Here is a 17,615-nt window from a genome sequence, read left to right as displayed (position 1 = left end):
AACAGTAAAGTATAAAAGGTACATATACATCTCTGCCTTTTATTTGCGCGCACGCGCGCGCGTACACACCCCACACAAAATATATGTACATACATACTGTTTTCTTCTTTAAATAAATTGTTATCATAAAGGGACCTATAGGATCTATATAACGATAAGGGTAACAATTTCGTTTCCAGATTCAAGCATGTTATACAAACTTATCAAGTCTGTCTTTCAATCAAGAGTCTATTATATTTTCCAATAAATTAACTTTAGATATACATATATACACAATATAGTGTAAAGTTACAATGCGCTTAATCATTTTGGGAACATTTATTGAAGCATGCAATAAAAAATCCAACAGAATCAGTACTTTCAGTACCAAATCTACATACTTTTCTCGCATTCTCATTTGTTAGACCATCTATGGTGTATCCTTGACTACCATATCTATCTGTTTTTATCCGATCTGTAACGGATTCTAATTTTAACTCTGGAAATTGCTTCAATGCCCAAGCAATGATTCCTTCATTCTCTGCTATTGTAACAGTGCATGTACTATACACTAATGTTCCGTTTTGTTTCAAAAGACGAACGGCCTATGTATTTACTTTTATTAGAGCCAAATATATATACATGTTTATGGATGTGCGTTTGCATGACAATTAATTTGTTGACTTACGGCAGAAAAGAGACTTCGTTGCAAGGGAATGTAAGAACGAAGCTGCGCCAATGTAATTGTATTATATAATTGTGGTCTTTGACCTAATGCGCTGCATGGAGTGTCTAAGAGAATACGATCAAAGTGATCCTGTTTGAATGGGGGTCCATCGGTATCGACGAAGCTATTATCTTGTTCGACAACAGCCTTTGTAGCATCGTAACAAAATATTTTAATGTTTTCATCCTTACACTTTTCCTTAAATCGTTTCACTTTACCTGCATTTTTCTCTAATGCTATTATCTTACCCTAGAAATTATATTATTAGAATTGATAATTGAAAAAATACAATGAATATACATTATCTTTATATACTTTCTATATTCATTTTCTCTTTCTCTTCTTTATCATTTCGAAAAATAAGCATATACTCAAGTTCCAACTTGAGCATAAAAAAAGAAAAAAGGAAAAACAGATAAAGAAAAAGATAGCTAGAAAAAACAATTGTCTGCATTGTTATTATCGGAAAAATAAACTTTTTTTTTTCTTCAAGTATTTACCTGTCCTTTCATAAGAAACGAAATATGCGTAGTTTTGTTACCAGGTGCAGCGCACATGTCCAAAACTGTCTCATCTGGTTGGGGATTTAAAACTAAGCTACATAGAATAGATGGCAAATTTTGTAACAGTACATGTGGTCTTAGAGATTCATTATCTGTATTCAATTGTGGAACTCGCGAGGTTACATCAGTCATAATTATTGCGATACCGCTGAAAGATAATTTACAGCATCATTTGGTAATACATGTATGATATAAAGGATCTTTATAGGAATGAAACGATCAACCCATATGTGGCAAAAATAAACAAAAGGACATTTGTAGTTTGTAAGGAAGAAATCTCCAATTATGATATAATAGAGAGTAAGATTCTTCTCCCCCTCTTTCTTTTATATAAGTCATTGTTTCTTACCATGGATTTTTTGCAGCTTTACCAAATAACTCTTTCCTAGTTTGTCGAAGAATGCCATTACCCAAATACATCTTCTTGCTATCTGGGTATGGTTTAATTAAACCCTTTTTGCAATGACCGGTAACGTCGGCGAATACGCTGACTTTACAATTAATGATTAAACCTATAGTGAATTTAATCGAGATTCTTATGGATACATAATTAACAGGGAGAATTTTATGTATTACAAAGATTACCATTTGGCATTCCAATAACACCAGGAGCATAAACATGAGATCCTCTTAGTACAGCTGCACCACATATAGCATCGACAATAATCTCCCTTGGATATCTCTTTAAATCAAGAGATACCGATAAATCCCAATTTTCAACAGCGACTATCCCATTTGGAAGATCCGGTAAAAAATGAATAGATGGATCTGGTTTATCAGCCTAATATATATAAAGCTCTCTTGTGTGAAGAGATGTAGGATAGTTTAAGTAAAAATATATATCAAGTATACAAATATAAAATAACAAATATCAAATAACAGCAATTGCTGTTAAAATTATTCAATTATTTCAACTATTGTGTTAACATACCTGTTTCAATGCTTTATATAGTTTCTGCAGATTGTCTGTATAATGATTGGAAAAATGATCTAATCTATAAATACTTTTTCTAGGTGTTGTGCACATCCATTTGCAGAGAACATTGACTTTTTCCTATAATTTTTTTTGTCATAGAAAAAACGTTTTATTTTATATAAAGACAGCAAGGAAAGAGTTACATAAATGTTACTGTAAAATACCTGAATTTCATATTTTTGTAAATATCCATCGTTGGTGATAACTTTTCCTAAATCTGCTATCAATTGTTCATGTATGTCAGTTTTATTTTTAAACGGCGTTTCTCCGAAATTATATGACTGTGATAACATTATATATATATAATGTGTTTGTGTGTGTGTATATATCCCCTTTTTCCGTGTATATATTTAACAACTTATATTTGCAGACTCTTCGTAAAAATATGTAATTTGGCATAAAAGTTTAATATTATATTAGTATAATCACCGATAAGATACTATTAAAGACCGTCAGTCCTGGGTAAATTTTTGTGACCATCAAGTGAGCCCGGTGGACCCGAAGGTAATTGAAGAACGTTGACATTATTGGCCGTTTGACTGCATCGAAGATAATTAAACAAAAATTATTTAATTCATACGGTTATTTTAGTTCATCCAGTTATTATTTTATTATCAAAAATACCGACGAGATATCATTAAAGACCGATGGTCTTATGGGATTTAGCATTTAGCACACATTACTGGAAAAAAAAACTCGTTACGCGCTACTGTAGGTAAGTAAATCTTTGCATTGTCGATAATAAAACAGTAATTTTACAATAAAATGTTTATTTTGTTATTCTTGAGGCAATTACATAAAAGACCTATACATTTTCGATAATAAAACAATAACTAGATGAACTAAAATAACGCGTAGCGAGTTCTTTTTTCTAGTCACACTAAATCCCATAAAGGTGGGTATACACTTAGCGAACGAACACCGAACGAACAGCGAATGCGAACGTTCATTGTATTCGAGAGCAACTACACCTGATCCACAATCAGCTGTATGTTGTTTGTCAGTATTAGAATTTTTATTTTGATCATTTTTTCAAAAAAACGCTCTGTACGGCTAAGAAGACGATGCTGCTGAATACGAATATCATCATTAGAATCCGATTTTCTCTTTATTTTGGCTGTAGGACGTAGACTACGAATTCGTAATTCACGGCTTCCCGCGAAAGGTCTCCACCGTCACTCCTGTTGACCCTTAATCTAACCGGACTTTGTGAAATTGGCCCTTAATAATGTCTTGTCGGTGGTATAATACGCAAGGGGCACGAAACAGAGTATGTCCTTTTCTACGTGCACCTCGGCTCCCACTCCTCAACACTCGGTCTAGATATACTATGTCTATGCATATACTATAATATCGGGTGCACCTGGGTGGGGAATCGGAATACAGCCCAACGTCTGTATAGTTCTGAAAAACAAAACAGAGAAAGAAAAGAGAGAGAAAGAGAAGAAAGAGAAGAGATAGAATAGAGAATGTGAGAGTAAGAGAGGATGGAGGGGGGAGAGAGAGATCTTGTTGAAAATCTTTTATGGAAATAGATAATTAACTAAAAGTTTCCTATTTAACTGTTTGGCAAGGTTGAAAGATTTGAATGGCTCTGAAAGGTAAACTAATCTTATAACAGATAGAAACTTTAACACTTTTCATATAAAAATATATATGTATTCAAATTCTCATTTCCCAAATATAGTTACAAACCTAGTGTTGCTACTAAGCATAATGAAAAAGGAAAGGATAATCCTTGCGTGATATTTCCGATACAATATGATGTCATCTTTGGTGAGCAACAATGAGCTACATGAAGGTATGTAAATCGTTTCTTTGTTACATGTTCTATATGTTTTATATCAATCTTGAATAATATCGTTTAAAATTAAAAACAACTTTACGTCACATGAAAAAAACACGTATAAAAGACATGTCTATTCAAATAAATTCAAATTGTTGATATATTTATGTGGTTCTTTATATTTTATATATATACAATAGTAATGATATACATAAATGATGTACATATTTAATGCAGTTTCTACTAATGTGCAACAAATGAAATGTCTACCTTTGCAAGAATATCAACAACTTTGTCTAGATTTAGACAAGGCTCATCAAGATATCATAAATCTTAATCAGAAGTTATGTCATGCTAGAAAAAACTTGGAGGACGAAAAACGTAAACGTCGAGTAGTTGAACACTATAAAAGTTTACTGGTAAGTTAATTAATATAAAAATTTTAATAATCTGCCATTTAATATTTGTATATATAAATCTGTTTAAAAGGAAAGTCAATTTAATGCAACTAGAAAAATATTATTTCATGATGGAGAAGTGAATTTGGATGAAGAAATAAAGGAGAAATTACAATTTCTTACCAAACCTATGTTTGAATTAAAAATGTGCAATAATCTACATATTCAAGACAAACAGTCCGATGGACAGTAAGTACATCTATTTTGTAAAGTATTTGATATAATACCCAATTTACATTAAAATTTAATAATTTGTAGACTGACCGCAATAGCAGAAATGGATTCAACAGGTTCAATACTAAGTGACTTAAATTGTTTATCAAAGTCAGAAGATGATTTGGATACCGATGTTATTATACAGATTGAAAAAAAGAAAAAGTGGAGAGAGTATAAACTTGGCGATGATTATACCGCAAATGAACAATGCAGCACATTAGATAAAGTTGCAGAATTTAATTCACACGATGGAATAACAACCGCAGTAAAAAGAGTTAAGACAAATGATGATACGCACACTGTGTCTTTTAAAATCCAAGTTACATCCGATAAAGAAAATATTGATCCCAAACCATTGAATACAGAAGCACGTGCGAATCATAGCTTTGTATCAAAGATAGTCATTAAACCAGAAATATGTACTTTATGCAATAAAAGGTAATATCGATTAAAAATAGCTTACCATCTGACATGTAACAAAGATATAATGTGAAGCTATATAATTTTCCTTCCGTTTCATATCAGAATCAGATTTGGAAAGACAATACTAAGATGCAGAGATTGCCATGTTATGTGTCACGCAGAATGTAAGACGCAAGTTCTTTCGATTCCATGTGTTTGCGAGAAAGATAACAATATTATATAGTGTATCTGTAAGTATACTACCATAATAATAATAATAATAATGCTTGTTTTAAATTTAATATTTTTATATAATTATTGCAAGAATTTCAGGTTGTCAAAAGGTAAAACTAATGCTTTGAAACTTGCTACCTAGCAGTAGAGCTATATCAAAAATAATAAAAGACGCATAGTTTTGCAATTTATTCTGATTAAAACTTATTAATTTTATATGTCGTTGTATAAATATATAATTATATATCATGACATGTCTAATTTAAAATGTTATATATCACATGTTGGGAATATTTAATAAACATATAGCATTTTTACACGACTGTTTTTATAATTGCTGTCACATGTAGTAATATTCGGATACCATGGATAATCGAGTGTCACCCCAGTTATACTGCAATATTTAAAGAGATAAGTAATTAATTTTGCGAGATTAAAACTCTTAATTTCTTTTTGTTACGTGACTGTAACGTGTTCGATTAAATCTTATCGTACACAACAAATATAACATTCGTCGTATAATTATACATTTCTAGAATTGGAGAATTTCCGGAATTTGAAAATTGTTCGTAATATTAGTCAAAGTATATACATGCAAAGTTTGTATAATAAATGTAATAATATTACCATTATTAGAATATTTAATATACATATATTTTGCTTATTGGAAGTTGAAACTAACGTAGAGCATATTCGATATCACGCACGATAAGAGTGTGTGTGTGTGTGTGTGTGTGTGTGTGTGTATATATATATAATGTGTGTGTGTGTATATTGTTCTTTCAATGAATCGGTAAATGTTTAATACCCGCTTTACTTAAATTTTAATAAAAATACACTTAATCGGTGCCTTTTTGCATATAAAAAATAAAAGCAACGATTTAGAAAGTATAAAAATGTCGCTTCGTTTATCTTCGACATTGTGCATTGGGCATTTCGATACATATTGTAAGCGTAAGCGGTCTCTCTCGATGGCCCGCATACACATACTTGCATTTGCACATACTTGACGACAATTTCGAAATTTCCATCGTCGATTTAAAGTTGCCATCTATCAGGATACTCTCGTACCAATATTAATTTCCATTGTCACGTGACTCATCGGGCCAATCGCGACGACTCGGTTACCCTATACGTGGCATGAGGCATGAATCCTTTCCACGTCCGCCATTTTGACATACGGTACTTTTCGAGAGAGTGTTGGTTTTATGTTTTATCGTTTCTCGTGAAAATAATCTTTTTTACTGAAACGTAAGTAACGCAAGTGGCGTATATGTGCAACGTGGCATTACCAGACAACTCGATACTAAGAGCAAGTCTCTGGGTAATGGATCTTTGAGCGGGGATCCTTTGACGATTCGCTGGGGAGTAGGTCGAAGGTGACAGACAACCGGGTGTACGCAGTGGCTTCGCAAACCGCACAATATCTTCCGCCTCGCTCGCAGTATCACGCTCCACTGGCCTTTTAAATAGTACGAACACCCTTTAAAACTGCATAGATCATCAGCAAAGAAGTCTATAGTGATCCCCGAGGGTATGCTAGTCCGATAATCAGCGATGTATTAAAATGAGAATCGATAGCGGGCAGCGTGAGCATCTCGTGCGTGCATGGCCTTTTTTTTCTTTTCTAATTTTTTTCTTTTTTTTTCTTTTTTCTTTTTTCTCCATCTCCACAATCAGGAGTCGAACATACAATTCCGGCTGTATCGGAATTAATTCGATCGTTTCATCTCGGGCTTTTTAACGTGATCAGGTTAGTTTGCGAGGCTTTTGCGAGACGCCAAATTCGCGGCGATTATTATACGCGCGTGTACGCTCAAAGGATATGTATGCCGCGATCGGAGAAATACTCTTGTATTACGTATATATTACGTACATATGCTTTCCGAGAGACGCGTGTCGCCTCATCGCTCTGTCGCCTCGTCGTAGACCCGCCGCGGTCTTTCTCGTTCGCCCACGTGTACTCTCTTATTCTTCCAGATTTTTTTTCCATTAAATATGTCATCTCTTTCTCCCGGCTTTCTTCTTACGCACACGGGAGAGGAAAGAGATGAAAAAAGAAGCGAAAGAAGAAAAGACTTTTTGACGTGTACGACTTGGTTTTGTGACTTTCATAATCGCGATTATATTATTAGAGGGCATTTACGTACATATATTGTGTACATATATAAATCTCTCTCTCTCTCTCTCTCTCTCTCTCACACACACACACACACACACACACACACACGCGCGCGCTACTCGCGCAATATGCGCAAACAAACTAATATTATCCAATATGTGAATGCAATTTCTTGTTTCGCAAAACAAAATTTATTTCTACAATTAGAAGATTACATATATGCACCTTTCTCGATGCGCAACAATATTTATTATATACTTGGGTCAAATTTTATATCGCTCAATCTTAGCCATATATACCCATGTATATACATATGTACATTGCCAGTTTAAAGAGGACTATAGTAAAAAGTAATGGGAGATATAATTTTTCATTGTATATAAAACTATAATATGTTTTTGGGAAAAAGACAATTGCATATTTCATAAGAATAGTATACATCGCATCTTTTAATTGTATTGTTTTTCAGATCCTCTGACATAATCAATACACAACCATGGGGAATATGTTTGCAACATTATTCAAAGGCCTCTTTGGCAAAAAAGAAATGAGGATTTTGATGGTGGGTCTTGATGCAGCAGGTAAAACCACAATACTGTACAAATTAAAATTAGGGGAAATTGTTACTACAATTCCCACTATAGGTAAGTACATTCCTTGGCATTTTGCAACTTTTGTGTCAAACAGTGCGATAGTTTACAAGTATGGGAGATGGCAGAATATGATACGTGTAAATGTATTTTTTAGGTTTCAATGTAGAAACAGTCGAGTATAAGAATATAAGTTTCACCGTATGGGATGTAGGCGGCCAAGATAAAATAAGACCGCTCTGGCGACATTATTTTCAGAATACACAAGTATGTGTGTGCATGTTTATTAATGTAAACAAAGCCGCGTTAGATTCTAATACAGTATATCTAATATATTTACCAAACAAGGATGCATTATTTCTGTCTTTTGATTATTTTTATTAGACGATTAATTTTGTATCGTGCATGAATATTTTGATTGTATTAATTTTATTTTATTACCATGTCAACGTTATATTTGCTATAGGGTTTGATATTCGTCGTTGATAGTAATGATAGGGAACGTATTGGCGAAGCACGCGAAGAGTTGATGAGAATGCTTGCGGAAGATGAACTGAGAGATGCGGTACTTCTCATATTTGCTAACAAACAAGTCAGTAAATTGTCATTGAGCGTTACGAAAAATTTAAGCAACAGATGATATTAACGGAATGACATTTCAGGATCTGCCAAACGCAATGAACGCAGCAGAAATTACTGACAAGTTGGGATTACATTCTCTACGTAATCGTAATTGGTATATCCAAGCAACGTGTGCCACAAGTGGAGATGGACTTTACGAAGGTCTCGATTGGCTTTCCAATCAGCTGAAAAATGCCAACCGCTAATTGGGAAATTATTCTGTCAACATTCAGTTGCTATATTAACATCATGCAAAAACAGCTGCACACCTGTCCCCCTCTCGGCTCTTTGCGATGAATGAGTAACATTATAAGAAACAAACAAAATACAAACTACAAGATCTCTTTGATCTTGAGTGGTGGATATAGAAGGTTTATTACTAAGAATTGTCTGTGTTGGGGCAAGTTTTTTGGGGGGAGAGGAGTGGGCAAGCGGGGCCGCAGGCACACGATCGAATGGCCACACCGGACTATTGCCTTGCGCAAATCTTATTATTATTATTATTATTATTATTATTATTATTATTATTATTATTATTATTATTATTATTATTATTATTATTATTATTATTATTATTATTATTATTATTATTATTATTATTATTATTATTATTATTATTATTATTATTATTATTATTATTATTATTATTATTATTATTATTATTATTATTATTATTATTATTATTATTATTATTATTATTATTATTATTATTATTATTATTATTATATTAGCATTATAGTTACACAACTTTTTACACAGAGATGCCACGAGAATGTGGAGAACTTGGAAGTAATTATATTAAAGTACCTAACTCTGAAACATACGATACACATTAATTAATGAATAATTTAAATGATATCTCCGATAAGAAAATTTAAAAACGTGAAAAACAAGAATAAAGTACCCACAATGTTATCAGTTTTGAATGCGTTGGACATACCGATTATCATAATGTAGCTGCATATTGTACATTACATTATATAAATACGATAAAATGTGATCAGTAGACACGAGAGAATGTTGCTCTGTCCACACTACATTTACAAAAGTCGCTCTCATCTCGGTCCAGGATGGCTGATACGAAAACGCAGAAAGTGATTGCAGCAAACGGTGCAATGACTAACTCTATATTTCCTAGTTATATGCAAACAAAATTTTTTAATTTAAAAAAAATTTTTTTTTTTTTATTTTTTTTTTATTTTTTTATTTTCTCGGCGATAGAATACTTGGGAAAACAGAAGCTATATGGATGGTTATTTCACTAGTTGATTGCGGCAGGTGTTGATTGCATCCTCTTCCTTTTCCCACCTGCCCGCCCCATCAAACTTATAGTTATTCCAACTAAGTATATCTCACTATAGAGGAGATATCACACTTATTTATTGCACCTCGGTAAGATAAATTAGAATATATCCTCGACACATTCCGAAAATGTGCAGTGAATGTGACGAAAAAATTCAGAGACTCGAAACTAATTTAGAAAAGTTGGAGTTGTCAGCCAAGAGATTCAGGCCTCGCAACTACTGGAATCCAGTATATAGACTTTGGACTTGTCATGGCGTTACATACGCCAGAGATTACGACGCTAATTCGCGGTCGTTCTTCTATGTCCTAACGTTTTTCCTATCTTTGAGGTACATTGTTTTTACGAGATAATCCTCCCCTAATTTCATTGAATCGCCTTTTCGTCATATGCGAGAATTCATATAATTATGTATGAATGTTTAAACAATTTGTGAAATATATTGTAATTGTGCTTTACGTAGTCTATATGTTATTTGCCAACGAATAATCTTTTTAATCTTTATTTTTGAATCTATAAATTCTTGTCGGAGATTTCACGCGTGTTCGCATAACGAAGGATAACTCTGATAATATGTTTCAAGGGGATGACACTGAATGTTTTTGTAATGTAATCGATCCTTTGCTCGATCATTTTCACATCTTAACGCGCAGGCACATCGTTGAGATGATGATACTCTAGTTAGAAGCAATTACTAAAATTTGCTATTGAAAGCATTACACATACCTATTCACCAGGAGAAACGGCAGGGACCACATTGTTTATTTTATATCAATACTTTTTTTTTTCAAAATTGATTGTAGTTTAATTACGAAATATATCGCTCAATTATGTCAATTATTGACTTTAACTATTAGCAGTCTCTCTTGTATATAGGCATATGTATACACACATTTATTTGCTAGAAAATTCAGTAAATTGTTTTCAAAAAAAAGCTGGAATTTGATCTAAATTTGTGTCTGGTGTTGTCAAGAAGTTAAAATAAAAAAGATACAAGTTTTTATTTAAAAAAATGAAAAAATTTTATATCTTATATGATATTATATAATCTGTAATAATATTTAGCTATGAAAAAGTATGTAGTTATAATTTATATGAGAAGTTGAAAAATATTTCGTTGGAAGAAAGATTGAAAATTTTATACAGGTATTACACGCCGGTTATATGTATATGGTTTGCGCGATGCAACGGTCGATCATCGTCTCTTTCACTCGGTAAGATACACACATGGTAACTGGTGAAGCACAATATTGCCGTCCATCAATTTGATAGATGCTCGTTGTCATTCAATGCAGTCTTTGGCACATAATGTAAATCAAATCTGTTTTTATGACTGCGCGATCCTGACCAGACGTGATGCAATTGTCTCACGCGTTCCAACCATCATACATCATTTATATAATTCATTTCCGCTAGTTACTTATATTGCTCGCACACATATGATACATTTAGAGAAAGAGAAATATCTTTATAAATCCCAACACACAAAAAAGCGGCAAATTGTGCAATATGCAAACTCTGCAATTGATTTCGATTTAGATTGAAAACGCTTTTTCGATATACTCAAATTTAAAAATTGTATATTTCGGATATAGGCAGATTGACAGAATATAATTGCCGTTACGAAACGACCGAACATGTATATGTATAGATACATACATATAAAACGTCGAGTTTTCAACGAGATGTCATTTGTCATTTCAATTTTTAATTAGAAAATATATATATTTGTCGACTCCCTCGTGTAGGTATACAATAATTATTATCTAATATAGTTAATTAGTTCTTGCAAAAACAAGAATTTGGCATATAAATTCTAATTGGAAAAGATTATAAAATTTAAATATCCTCAGCATACATATATATATTTACCGAGACGAAGAAAAGTGTCACTTTTTCCTGCCACGTATCCCGTATCGAGAAATGTGAAGCTTAATTCGCGTTACGGTTATTCGGCGTGAATTATAATGGCTGATTACGCGGCATTTCTATATGAACGCGTTTATTAAAACTGCGTGTGTAATCCTTTAATATATACATATTTTTATTCGAATGGCGACAAATGGTATTTCTATCTTTAGGCCACATTAAATATATACATAATTTATCTGCGTGCAGCCTTATGTAGTTCGCATGCGTGTACATCTGTACATGTATGTGTATGTACATATACGCGTATGCGTGCGTCCGTACATGCGCGTACGAAGGAAAGTAAAAACGCCCGCGCTGATATCTGGACGTTTATAGTAGGCGCACGCAAGTCGTTAAACGATGGGAATGTTGGCGCCACGTCGCATGACTTTGCAAAGGAGTGATATAGCGCACTCCACGCACAGAGATGGTGATGCTCCGGTCCGGTCCGAGTAATAATGCAGTAATAATGCAATGCGAGAACATGCGGCGCGCCGAGATCTCTGTTACGTCCAATCTGGAATCTAGAATCTGGAATCTGGAGTAATAAGGCGAGCGAGAAGAATATCCTCTATCTGTTGCTCCTCTCTCCCGTCCCCTCTGCGTTCTTCCACAACTCATCTTTATATATACCTATCGTCCCGCCTTGCCCAACCTTGCTTTGCGTCGGATAAAACGAGGTGTTGGCGCATCACGTCAACACGACACGGTAAAAGATATAAAAGAGGAGGAGGAGAAGAGAAAAGAAAGGGACAGAGGTGAATAAGGGAGCAGGGAGCAGCACACGCACAGAAAAGTCGATTCGCGAGAGAAGACGAAGACGAGTGCGATAAGCAATAGGAGCAACACGACACGGTAAAAGATATAAAAGAGGAGGAGGAGAAGAGAAAAAGAAAGAGAAAAGAAAGGGACAGAGGTGAATAAGGGAGCAGGGAGCACGGAGTGAGTACGTACAGAATGGACGTATAATGTCTTGGGCGTATCAAGAGACACGGTGTACTATCTCGCGCCAAGTTCATGCGCAGCAACAGCGAGACACCCCGTGTGTGTGTATCTATATTAATACTGACAATGAGATACGCGAGTCGGCTAGTTGCGAGTACCTTTTAGATTATCAGACTTCAATAACGGTTGAACCGATCGAATTCTTGATAGGCTTAATCGGTAGCTTGGGTCTTAATTATATAAGATAAATGTCTTTATTATTATTCTATATATAAGTATCACGAACAGAATTATTATGCTGCAAAGTCTCAATGTACAAATTTTCCTTTGAAAAATGCTTTCCAAATTTTTTAAAACTGAAAATTGTAATATAAGATGACGTTAGCAATCCTCGCAGCCAATGGTATTTAATTATTGTTGTTATGTTATATTATAATTACCGGTCGTCGTCGATAATTTAATACGTCAAATTACAATATATTAATGTTTGATAATCGATTCGGTGTTATTAATTCGATGTCATTAATTATTGTCATCATTAATTCGAAGAAATCTGTCCTTGAATCTATCCGTATCCGTATCCATTGTATTATCTAATACTAACTTATGCTAATAATTAACAGTTCCTCAAGCTCAACCTTACACTAACTCTATCTACTTTCCTACCTAATACACACACGCGCGCGCACGCAAAATTTTCCTACTCTCTATCTTAACTTATTAATTATAATATTGTGTGCGTGTGTACGGAAAAAATATATTTTCAATAAATGAAAGTACAAGGAGATGCTGTATTTATGACTAGATTTATTCACATTAGCGAGCGTTCAACAGAAAATCTCATAACATTTGCAAAGCTGCTTGTTTTGCTGAACGCGCCCATTGTATCTATGTATATACGTACACACGTATGTACATGGTACAATGCCATCTATGAAAATCGGGCACGAACTTATGCAATCATCCAATATATAAAAAGAAATAATAGAAATAATAGAAATGATATAACGCGACACACATTGGGATAATATGAAAATATTTCAATTCTGAAATATATGGCGATTTGTTCCGCGGGAGAATACTGACGTTGAACCGGTCGTACTTTTCCAAGTATAGCCAAGAGCCAGGCTTTCTCGTCGAATAAGATATGTAACGACTAGGCACGCGGCTAGACTCTATCTAGATATTGGACACTGTAATAAAATTTACGCACGTGTCTCTCCCCCTTTGAATTATCGATGGAATTGATGAATCGGAATAATTGACGTGAAAATTTTAATCGATAGCGGAAATCTTTAAGAAAATGGACACACGATAATTTTCAAGTGACAGACGAGTTTTACGGCCACCTTTTTTTTTCTTTTCGATCGCAACGAGAGAGATCGTTGAGATTGACACACGAAGCGACGCAGCTCGATCGCGTGCGCGCGATGCGAGATGCGAGTTTGCAATGTCCGCATCGAATGCGCTTCCTCTCTTAAGCTAGCGCCAGACTATGCGCATATTAGCGATTCGTTTATAATTCGTGAATAGTGTGAATGGAAGATTCGTCAAATTCAACCAATCAGATTTCTTTATACCGTTCACGAATCGCGAATTACGAATCACGAATTGCGAATACGCGCATAGTCTGGCGCTAGCTTTACAATCTATAAGACATGCTCTCGATATATCGCTGTCTGAGGTCGAGGTGACCTTAGGTTTAATTTAACGCGACGATACGATACCATGCGATGCGATGCGCGTCTACTCGCATTCGCGTTTGAAAAGTACGCGTGTCGTAACATTTGTAACATCATATTATCTCGTTGCTCGCTAGTTGCCGATTTTATTTTCCATTATCTTTAATCTTGGAACGTAAAGGATCGTTGTTTAAGTAAATGAAGTAAACATAATTGTGAGGATGAAAAGATTGCGCTTTTATCGTAGTTGATAATCACGCGATACGCTATATCGCTCGCTTATTCTTCTCATAGCGATGTATACATAAATGTATTTATATTATATATCTGTTTTTTAAATAAGAATTGACAATGAAAAAATTGCCGGTTATGTAACCGCGTTACCAGAGCAGAAAAGAAAAGATTGCCTTCTCTCTCTTTCTCATTGTGCATTAAGTTCCAGTTTAGTCAAGTTTAGTTATAACGTGTAAATTCGATACTAGTATTTTTGCCGTATTGCGTCTTTGTTTAAATTTGCATAGATTTGCACCAAATTACTAGACAGTGCTACATCGAAGTTGCATCGCATGTAACTATACGATAGGATATATAACAGTTTTGAAATTTTTGAATTTTATATAACGAACCATGTACTTGTATGTAATATAAGGCAGATGCCTACACAGCGGATAATTGAAAAATTAGCGGGTAACATTCGCTTAAACATTTATGATAACGATTTTCAACTCTTTCCGAGGATTGGAATCGGGCGGCTGGCGTATAATACGCGTAAATAGCGCCAATGAGGATACGTACTAAAACCTTCCCCACATTCCACACCGTCGCGTCACGTCACGTCACGACAATGAGTATTGTGCGAACGACGGCGTCGAGGCGTCTTTGTCGTAGACGAGTTTGACTCGATTCGTGTCAGGTCTCTTTCGCAGTTCGCCGAGAAAAGATGTATGTTATTGTTGGGCACGACCGAGAAAAGGACTCGGCGCGGCCGAATCCGATGAAGCGTTACATCCGTTGCTTTGAATAAAATTTTTACTTTTTTCCCTTTTCCTTCTACCCTCTACCTCTACCTCCTTCCACGCCACCAGCCACTAGCCACCAATCACCTCCTCGGACTCGAACGACTCGCGCGACGAGTCGACGGCCGACAATCCATTAGATTTGTCATTCTCGATTATGAATAGTCAACGCGCGACCAGACGGCACCATTCTTTCAAGTCGATCTAGGCTCTCCTTTCTTCCTCTTCTTCCTATTTGCGGCATCTCGTTCCTTCCTCCCTCCCATTATGCGTTCGTCTCGCTTGCGCTGGGCATCTCTCTTTCTCCTCGGCCGCAAGGGCTATATTTGTGATGTATGAAAATGTAAAATGCACCGTCAGAATTCCATCGTATACGGTCTTACAATAGCGACTGATGATACTCCGAAGCGATCGCGATTTCTTCTTATTTGAACTTAGCGCTCCGTACAACGACGACGTGAATAATCGCCAGCGAGAAATTGAAAGTCGCGTCTACCGATCGAAATCGTACTTTTTCTTTTTATTTCGCGATTAGAGATATCCCGAGTAAAGGTTGAGATAGTAGACTTTTGTATATATGTCGTATGGGATAAATGGATGGCCTAGGAGAGGATGGCGAGCGAGACAGAGAGAGAGAGAGAGAGAGAGTGCAAACATCTCAGTCTCGCCGGTCTCGCCGGTCTCACTGGTCTCGGTGATGCCTATCGGCGATAAAAGCAACGCCGTGAGCCGTGTGAGCCGTGAGCCGTGACAGAGCAGGGGTGGGCTGTGACAGCAGGCGCGACATACCTTTGTCACTTGAAATCGTCATCGAGTCGAGTAAACAAAACTAGCATGATTTTCTTTCAAATGGATTTACAAACGACATTTGTGACAATTAATAGACGAAGATAATAATTTGATCCAAGAGGAGAGAGGAAGGTGCGATACGAATGAAAAGGTAAAGATTATTCATAAATAAAGAGAGAGAGAGAGAGAGAGAGAGGGGGGGGGGAGTGGGGCTGTCGGATCGGGCGCGGATTCTCGCAATCGTCGACAAAATCTGCCGTAAAATTCGTTTCAAGGTAAAAGATGATTTTCTTGGAAATGAATACAGCGAGCATGGTCCACGACGAATGTGCATCCGGCTTAATACCCCACTATACAGGACAAAGAATGCCGCAGGTATATCACGTGGATTCTGCGCCAAAGCATTATCCTCTCCCGCCTCCCGCCTTCCGCCTTCAAAAGCACAACGATGTTGCCACGCACACGCGCGCACACACGCATTGCTTCTTTTCGTCATTTTTTTCTCTTCCCTTGATGTTTCACACTTTCTGTTTATAATCTCTTTTTGCATTTAATCTGTGCACGTATGTGTACGCGCGTGTGCATCTTTGACATTTTTGAATAAATAAAGAAAAAGAATACGATAAAAAATGCCAGATTATACATATACTTTTTATATAATAAAAAAACTATTGTGTATGTATCAATTACTCGATAGATTTGGCACAATGTGTCAAAACGAATAACTAATACATTGTGTCGTTATTCCATATAACCGTAAATTCTTAAGTATACGACTGATATCGCAAAAAGATTATCGTGGCTGCGCTCTATTCATCTTTATCGACAACGAATTATCACTGCGTCTTTCCAAAATTTCTATTTGTATTCTTCTTTGTACATTTAATGTGTTACTACAAATTTTAACACTTTTATAGAGAGAGGGAGAGAGAGCGTCTCTTTCGTTGGCAACGTATGAAAGTGGAAAAGCGTTTAATATAGTTGGATGCGACAGGCGCAATCGTTGCAATATTCAAACAGCATTGTGTGTTCCGAAACTCGGTCCTAGACGGGGCACATGCGCGATACACATTTCCGCAATCTCGCAATCTTGTAATCTCGCGATCGCGTTCGTAATCTCATTCGAAAAGGACAGAGTCGATCGCGACGACGGTGATGGTGATGGTGACGGTGACGGTGACGGTGACGGTGACGGCGACGGCGACGGCGACGCGGTAGGCGACTCCTCCTCCTCTTTTTCCTCCTCCTTTTCCTCCTCCTTCTCCTCCCACCAGAGACAAGTTCACGAGACGGCT

General features: G+C 35.7%; 3 protein-coding genes and 2 long non-coding RNA genes across 9 annotated transcripts; 3 read left to right on the top strand and 2 right to left on the bottom strand.

The window, feature by feature from the left end:
• Positions 1-22: 22 nt before the first annotated feature.
• On the bottom strand, positions 23-3,117 carry LOC115242136 (putative methyltransferase NSUN6). The gene is made up of 9 exons (XM_029818220.1): positions 2,874-3,117; positions 2,675-2,784; positions 2,410-2,526; positions 2,201-2,323; positions 1,855-2,050; positions 1,619-1,781; positions 1,207-1,417; positions 668-955; positions 23-584 (listed from the first exon to the last, which is right to left on the bottom strand). The coding sequence occupies exons 1-9, from the start codon at positions 2,881-2,883 to the stop codon at positions 300-302; spliced, it is 1,503 nt and encodes a 500-aa protein (XP_029674080.1). The 5' UTR covers positions 2,884-3,117; the 3' UTR covers positions 23-299.
• A 574-nt stretch (positions 3,118-3,691) lies between these two features.
• On the top strand, positions 3,692-5,660 carry LOC115242123 (rac GTPase-activating protein 1-like). 2 transcript variants are annotated; one of them, XM_029818191.1, is made up of 7 exons: positions 3,692-3,846; positions 3,933-4,046; positions 4,269-4,450; positions 4,521-4,678; positions 4,748-5,143; positions 5,231-5,358; positions 5,441-5,660. In XM_029818191.1, exons 2-6 carry the CDS (start codon positions 4,007-4,009, stop codon positions 5,349-5,351), a joined length of 897 nt encoding a protein of 298 aa, XP_029674051.1. In that variant the 5' UTR covers positions 3,692-3,846; positions 3,933-4,006; the 3' UTR covers positions 5,352-5,358; positions 5,441-5,660. The 2 variants fall into 2 exon arrangements, with proteins under 2 accessions (XP_029674051.1, XP_029674052.1); XM_029818192.1 differs by having other exon boundaries at positions 5,433-5,658.
• On the bottom strand, positions 5,442-6,445 carry LOC115242125. The gene is made up of 2 exons (XR_003885013.1): positions 6,348-6,445; positions 5,442-5,735 (listed from the first exon to the last, which is right to left on the bottom strand). It is a non-coding gene; the product is annotated as an uncharacterized LOC115242125 (long non-coding RNA).
• Positions 6,446-6,463: 18 nt separating this feature from the next.
• On the top strand, positions 6,464-9,205 carry LOC115242124 (ADP-ribosylation factor 1). Of its 4 annotated transcripts, none has more exons than XM_029818195.1 (5): positions 6,464-6,592; positions 7,933-8,107; positions 8,211-8,320; positions 8,520-8,645; positions 8,716-9,205. In XM_029818195.1, exons 2-5 carry the CDS (start codon positions 7,960-7,962, stop codon positions 8,878-8,880), a joined length of 549 nt encoding a protein of 182 aa, XP_029674055.1. In that variant the 5' UTR covers positions 6,464-6,592; positions 7,933-7,959; the 3' UTR covers positions 8,881-9,205. The 4 variants fall into 4 exon arrangements, with proteins under 4 accessions (XP_029674055.1, XP_029674053.1, XP_029674054.1 ...); XM_029818193.1 differs by having other exon boundaries at positions 6,528-6,875; XM_029818194.1 differs by having other exon boundaries at positions 6,536-6,813.
• A 3,392-nt stretch (positions 9,206-12,597) lies between these two features.
• LOC115242122 lies at positions 12,598-13,616 on the top strand. The gene is made up of 2 exons (XR_003885012.1): positions 12,598-12,646; positions 12,805-13,616. It is a non-coding gene; the product is annotated as an uncharacterized LOC115242122 (long non-coding RNA).
• Positions 13,617-17,615: the final 3,999 nt, after the last annotated feature.

The sequence above is a fragment of the Formica exsecta genome, unplaced genomic scaffold, assembly GCF_003651465.1.
Source record: "Formica exsecta isolate Colony F162 unplaced genomic scaffold, ASM365146v1 scaffold57, whole genome shotgun sequence".
Lineage (NCBI taxonomy): Eukaryota > Metazoa > Arthropoda > Insecta > Hymenoptera > Formicidae > Formica > Formica exsecta.
The sequence above is the reverse complement of the archived record's forward strand: the minus strand, read 5'-3'. Positions and strand labels throughout refer to the sequence as shown.

Coding starts and splice junctions, on each gene's coding strand:
- LOC115242136 (XM_029818220.1), bottom strand. Junction 2,527..2,674: donor TCTTTAATAGTATCTTATCG/GTGATTATACTA, acceptor ATGTTATCACAG/TCATATAATTTCGGAGAAAC. Junction 1,782..1,854: donor TGTTATTGGAATGCCAAATG/GTAATCTTTGTA, acceptor AATTCACTATAG/GTTTAATCATTAATTGTAAA.
- LOC115242123 (XM_029818191.1), top strand. CDS start 4,007: ATGATGTCATCTTTGGTGAGCAACAATGAGCTACATGAAG. Junction 4,451..4,520: donor AACACTATAAAAGTTTACTG/GTAAGTTAATTA, acceptor TCTGTTTAAAAG/GAAAGTCAATTTAATGCAAC. Junction 4,679..4,747: donor GACAAACAGTCCGATGGACA/GTAAGTACATCT, acceptor AATAATTTGTAG/ACTGACCGCAATAGCAGAAA.
- LOC115242124 (XM_029818195.1), top strand. CDS start 7,960: ATGGGGAATATGTTTGCAACATTATTCAAAGGCCTCTTTGGCAAAAAA. Junction 8,108..8,210: donor TACTACAATTCCCACTATAG/GTAAGTACATTC, acceptor TGTATTTTTTAG/GTTTCAATGTAGAAACAGTC. Junction 8,321..8,519: donor ATTATTTTCAGAATACACAA/GTATGTGTGTGC, acceptor TATTTGCTATAG/GGTTTGATATTCGTCGTTGA.